The sequence below is a fragment of the Myotis davidii genome, unplaced genomic scaffold, assembly GCF_000327345.1.
Source record: "Myotis davidii unplaced genomic scaffold, ASM32734v1 scaffold93, whole genome shotgun sequence".
NCBI classification, from domain to species: Eukaryota; Metazoa; Chordata; class Mammalia; order Chiroptera; family Vespertilionidae; genus Myotis; species Myotis davidii.
The window spans coordinates 105156-111751 of NW_006292095.1; the positions used below are offsets into that span (position 1 = coordinate 105156).

The following is a 6596-nucleotide window of genomic DNA, read 5'->3' on the forward strand; positions in this document are numbered from 1 at the left end:
AGAAACAGCGGAAGAAGGTGACCCTCCCACACAGCACAGCTGTTCCGAAGAACCGCCCTGCACTGACGATGACCAACCTTAATAACGAAGGCTAACGTGTTTTGGATAGAAGACAAGAATAAGTTAAAGAAAAGCGTGCAGATGGCAGGGTGATGAACAATGTACCTGTAAAGGCACCAGACAACCTTTTGATTGAATGTTCAGTTTTTTCCTCAGACTGTTTACTTTTTCCCAGCAGGGCACGCACAATGTTGTGTGTGTGTTTTGTACAGTGAAATTATCCCGGTGGTTCTGGCATGTAGGGGAGTCATAGCCAGGCTGGGGGCGTATGGAGAAAGGGAAGATGGCTGGGCTGACGCAGTGGCTCTCTGGATGTGGACCCCCCAGGGCATGTGCAATGTCTGAAGGTATTTTTGGATATCACAGCTTAAGGGAGAGACTGGCACCAGTGGGTAGAGGCTGGGATATTGCTAAACATCCCACAATTCATCCTACAACAAAGAACTCTCGAGGCCAAACTGTCAGCAGTGCTGAGGCTGCGAATGCCTGGGCTGCGGATGAGGACCCGTCTGCGAGGCTGAAGAACTAGCTCCTGGGCATCCAGACACATCCTGGGACGCGCTGAAGGTGCATGACGACTCCAGCAAAGGCCACTGCAGTGGAGGGAGCCCCAAACGCCCACCTCTTCTCCCTCCTTCTAATCTGTCCTGTATCACATGGGTGGCTTTACACATTTGTTTCTAAATTGCCCTTTTGCTCTCAAAGGTAAACATCGTTTTCATTTAGTAAATAAACATGATGACATGGGTAAAAAAAAGTAAAATAAAACAACAGAGCTAATGATAGAACCTTAAAACCATTCTAGAATGATCTGTGTTCTCCAGAGGGAAAAGTGAGGCCACAAAGGTTTGGTGATTTATGTCTAGGGAAGGAAATTGTCTTCTTATTTTACAAAGTAATTACATTCTTGAAAGGGCTTGGTTATCTTGTCTTACGTAACACAGGAGGATGCTGCTTTTTGGTTATTGCCTTCTTATTTAAAATCTTGAATTCATCATTTTGGTCACAGTGCATAAGATTTATTTACATGAGAGATCCTGCCTTGATAAAGGTGCTTGCCTGCCTGGTCTCACAGTAAGAATAGACAAGCAGATGAACACATTCATTTCCATGTACAAGTACGAAGTGACTTACTAATACATAGCCAGCAAATAAATAGGACAATAGCACATTTTTCAAAGTAGAAAGTAAATAGAAATGTAGATTCTTTAGTGAGGAAAGAACAAGGAAAAACTCTTACGTTGCTCTATGTTTATTAATGTTCCTCCTTAACTTCAGCTCACCTTTTGCCCTGAATCTTTCATACGAGTAATTGTGAGAAAGACCAATCTGCTGAAAAATAACCCCTGGGAAATCCCTAATGAAATTAATAGAATAAAACTCAACTTCTGAAGGTATTTTTTCCCCTCTAGTGGTTCAATTGTCTTTCCTCTTCTTACCTTACGTAATGCGGTTTACTGTTTGTGTTAAGTACAATTACGTGAACATTATGTTAAATATCCAAAATAAAGTGGGGAACTACATTTGCTTTAAGAGACCAGACCTCATTTGGGTGGATGGAGAAATCTGCCAACATATTCTCTGGTCATCAGTAAGAGGTAATGCCTTCCTTTTATCTTAAGAGTGTTTATTATCCTTGAAAATTAAATGCCATTCTGCTGTGTAAAGTGAGCTGGCTTCGTCCTTTCTATTCTTACCAGTTTTCTGGGCAGTCTATGCACTGCATCACGCCAGCAATGGCTTACATGGTGAGCAAGCATCCAATTCATGTTAGTAATAACTGAATTTATGAAAACAAAAGAACCTTTCCTGAAACCATGTCTCCCCTCTTCTTCCTGCCAGTCTGTTTTTTATAAACTTAGGGCGAGACTTAGACACACTCCCTTCCTCCACTTCCTTACTGCCTTTCATTTCTCCCGCAAAGACCAACGTGGCTTCTCCTCCCATCACTCCATCCTGCTCTCACCCACGGACCCAACAACCCTCACCACTTCACAGGAGACATTTCTCTCCTATTTTCACTTGACTTTTCTCCCTTTTCTTGGCACAACATTCTCGCCCCCCTTTTTTTCAACTAACAAAAAAATGCCAAGTGCCTGTCTGATCTGCTTCTGAGCACCAGGAGTTCGAACCAGGAAAAGGACCCAGGCAAGAAGCAACAGGAGGGAACGAGGAGACAATTGGGTCCCGAAGGCCAGACCAGACACCACCACCCCCAGCTGCTCGAGTCCGGGTGGCGGCCCCGATTCCTGCACTTCACCGAGCCACAGGATGATCCATTCCGTACCCGGGGAGCTCTCACTGCTTCCACTTCCACCCACCTCTTCTACAACTAACTCAGTTATTTCCCTCTGCATTTCTGAGAGTGCCTTTAAAAGCAGCGTTTCTGCCCTGGCTGGGGGTTCAGTTGATTAGAGTGTCATTCTAAATCTCTCTCTAAAATAAATAAATAATTTTTGACTAGTAAAATTGCCCTTTCTGCTTCTAGTAATTTCCTTCTCTAATAACTCCTTCCTATTGTAACAAGAATGATTTTCAAAGCACACATTTAATCACATTACTTTGTGATCCCGAGGATGCCGGGGAACTAGTGAAGCGCCCGAATCCTCACATGACCCACAAGACCTTCCATCACCGGGCCTTGCTTCCCTCCAGGAACGTTTCCAGCCTTTTCTCAACACTCTGTGCTCAAATCACACGTGATGACTTATGTGTGGTTCCCGCACCCCAGGGCTTTCTCCTCTGGGCCTTACAGCCTCTGCTGGATCAGTCTCTCTGCCCCCACACACCTAACTGCTGCTCATCCTTCAAGCTTCATAACAGACACCAAGGTCCTCCTTCACCGCCGAGGCCGGGAGAGATGTCCCTTTCTTGTACCCATAGCACTCTGGACTTATCCTCACTGAACCTCCCATCCAGCTGTGTTGCAATGACTTGCTCCTTTGTATTTGCCAATCCAATCTCAGCATCTGGGCTTCATTTGCCTTTCTATTTCCAGAGCCTAAAATAGTCTCTGAAGTACAACAGGCACATAATACATTTTTATCTAATAAGTGTAACATTGATAATTATGATATCAAATGTGTGGAGGAGCCTGTTAATATCAAGACTTGGCTGATTAGAGCCAGATGGATCCATTTCTATTGGTGCACCAATAAGAAGTTCACAGTAGACATCTAAGCCACTTCCCAAATCCCTGACTAGGCAACAACAATAGGGTGCTGCCAGGTTTAAAGCTGGAAAACCCGGAGTGCATGCAATGTCCTTGGTGCAGAGTGTTAAGGAGAAGAGGGACACGACAAGATGTGGTCTTTTGAGACAGCAGACTGACAAGGAGAGAAGCCAGGTGAGGACGTCTGGAAGGCGGTCCAATGATGCACTTAGCTCTGCCCGAGGGGAGGGAAGGCTCCGCCCCCTCAGCTGTGAGCAGTATCCCCTGGGAATATTTTTATATACTTAGCATCAAATACAGCTTGGGATATGGGAAAACCCCAATTCAAAAAAACTGAGAGAATGTAAAAAAGGATGTCTAACATTAGCTAGTTCATTAAAAAAAAAAAATGAGCTGTCAGTACAAAGAAACCGAAAAACCCAGGCCTGTCTGACTGATTGAGTGGTAAACTAATATAAGTTTTAGAAACTAATTCAAAGTATGTGTCCTACTCACCTTGACTCAGTTGTGTCAGCTTCCTCTATGACAGTGGTTCTCAACCTTCTGGCCCTTTAAATACAGTTCCTCATGTTGTGACCCAACCATAGAATTATTTTTGTTGCTACTTCATAACTGTAATGCTGCTACTGTTGTTATGAGTCGTAATGTAAATATCTGATATGCAGGATGATCTTAGGCAATCCCTGTGAAAGGGTCATTCTACCGCCAAAGGGGTCGCGACCCACAGGTTGAGAACTGCTGCTCTATGAAGTGTAAAACCCAATATACTGTACCCAATATACATTCCAGGGCAAGGTCTCACCCCTCCCCCCCCCAAATGTGGAGCAATATTCAAATACAAATATTCCCAAGGTCAAAGCACTCTCAAAGTGACTTGCCTGAGACAGCTTTGTTGTAGTGGCAGGCAGAAGTGGGCGGCTAAACTTCTTCTGAGACCCAATGGCTGCTGGAAACGGTGGTGCGGAAAACACAGCTGCGACGCAGTTAATTTTGTTTATCCACCCTTGCATTTCATCCGGGCTCCTAGGAGAAATAGACGTGCTTACGTCAGGGCATTTCTATATCGAAGGGCATCACACCTTGCCCATTTCTCATCGCTGATTTAAATGGCACATAAAATCATTTCTTCTTCTTGGTAAACTAAGCGCTGACAAAACTTCATTGGATCTGAACATTTCAATAGCAATCACCATGGTAACGAAGGGCCAGGGACCAAAGATCATCGTATGTAAGGCTGTGATTACCCCTTAAGGACACAGAGGGGAAAAAACGATATCACTTGATAATAAATATTGGTTAACCTGCTTTCTGTTTGATACTTAGGCTAGGTAAAAAAAAATTAAATTAATTAAAACTAACTCATCTCTTGCAATCACCTATTTGACTTTAAAATCCAACTGAGGGATACACTGATAGAGGGGATGTGAAGGGCTCCACCCATGTTGGAGGCAGTTTTGACAGTTTCTTAAAAAGGTATCTACAGCCCTAGGCTGTTGGATTAGTGGTTAGAGTGTTGGCCAGGGGACTGAAGGGTCTTGGGTTCCATTCCGGAAAAGGGCACAAACCTTGGTTGCAGGCTCGATCCCTGGCCCCAGTCAGGGTGTGTGCAAGAGGCAACCAATCAACCTGTCTTTCTCACATCAATGTTTCTTTCTCTCTCCCTCTCCCTTCCACTCTCTCTAAAAATAAATGGAAATAATATTCTCGGGTGAGGATTAACAACAACAACAAAAGGTATCTACAAGTCACCATATAACCCAGCAATTCAACTCCCAGCTACATATCCAAGAGAAATAAACACACAGAGGCACAAAAAGGTTTATCTGTGAATGTTCACAGCAGCAACCTTTACAAGAGTCATAAAACCCCCCAACTCAAGTGTCCATCAATTAGTAAATAAATAAACAAAATGTGGTATATATCCATGCAGTAGACCACTACTCAGCAATACAGGAATACTGTATGACTCCACTTACAGGAAACATCCAGAAAAGGCAGTATTAGAGAGACAGGAAGGTGTCTGGGGTGGGGGGTGAAAATGGGGAGTGACTGTAAACTGAGCATCGGGGATCTCTTTGGGGTGATGGAGGTGTTCCCAAACGGAACTGTGGTGATGGCTGCACAAGTCTGTAAATTTGCTAAAAATCACTGAATTGTACAAATTAATTGTGAAATTAAATGGTATATATAACACATATGTATTCTATATACCAATATGTATATGATGTTAAAAAAACCTACACAAGGATGTGGACATCATCTGATGTTATTATCATTTGTTACCTTACATGTCACCTATGCGCAGAGTCTAGCACTGACCGCAGTTAATAAATATCTGGGAACTCATACATGAGTGGTAGGAATGATTGTGGAGCAGGATAGATTATACACCATGTATATAATCAATAAACAGAAGGTGGCCAAAATGTCAGCCAAGCTAACATCATTTCCTGTACCGATGACTTGGAGAGAAACCCCACTAACCTGAGACCACACAAGTTATCATCTCCTCATTGCACTGTGCCCTCTAATCTGATTTTGCTGGCTCTTTATTTCAACTGACTAATTTTGGCATCAGTTCTACATGAGGTAATTGGGATCTCCTTAGTTATTATATCTGGTATTTTAGATTGAAAATAATGTTGGAGAATAATTTGAAGGACTTTTATTACTAATAGCTGTAATTGTACATGTAGCTATGGTTCCCTTTGTGGTGTTAAAACTGTCTTCCTCCCACACTACAAAAGTCCCGTGTCACTTGGATTTCCTTGCAACTTCCTCTTCACCGGATGTCAGCAATTTTATACCCTTGCAGGTTTGACATCCACAAATTACTTGAGCACCTGTTCTTGTTCCTTTTTTTGGATCTTACATTGTTTTGATCAACAAGTATGCAGACTATGCAGACACTCATGCTCACTATTTTTTTCTTAAAATATATTTTTTATTTCAGAGAGGGAGAGAGAGAGAAACATCAATGATGAGAATCACTGATCCGCTCCTCCTGTGCCCTATTGGGGGTCGACCCTGCCACTGGGGCATGTGCTCTGACCAGGAATTGAATCATGACCTCCTGGTTCATAGGTCAATGCTCAACCACTGAGCAAACACCAGCTGGGCTCATGCTCACTATCTTGATGTCAAATTTGAACCTGGGTGCCAAATGTGGTCCCTCGGCAGGGCTGTGCTGAGTGGTTCTGCAGTCACGTTCAGGCTGACAATTAACACTGCCTGCCGTGAACACATGCCATGCGAGCTCCTGTTACAATTCCTGTTCTAGGGGCTCTCCACGTCTAACCCAAAGGCTGGCACGGACCCCTCATTAAACTGAAAATCCATCCCACGTCCTTGCCCACAGTATGAT

General features: G+C 43.5%; 1 protein-coding gene across 8 annotated transcripts in view; it reads right to left on the reverse strand.

Annotated features, from left to right (window-relative positions):
* Positions 1-6596, reverse strand: part of PSD3 (pleckstrin and Sec7 domain containing 3) — a 432295-nt gene that overhangs the window by 29927 nt on the left and 395772 nt on the right. For all 8 annotated transcript variants that reach the window (XM_015565163.1, XM_006765503.2, XM_015565164.1 and 5 more), the window contains one exon: positions 4111-4255. In XM_015565163.1, coding sequence (XP_015420649.1) covers positions 4111-4255 — 145 coding nt within the window. The remainder of the gene's footprint in view (positions 1-4110; positions 4256-6596) is intronic.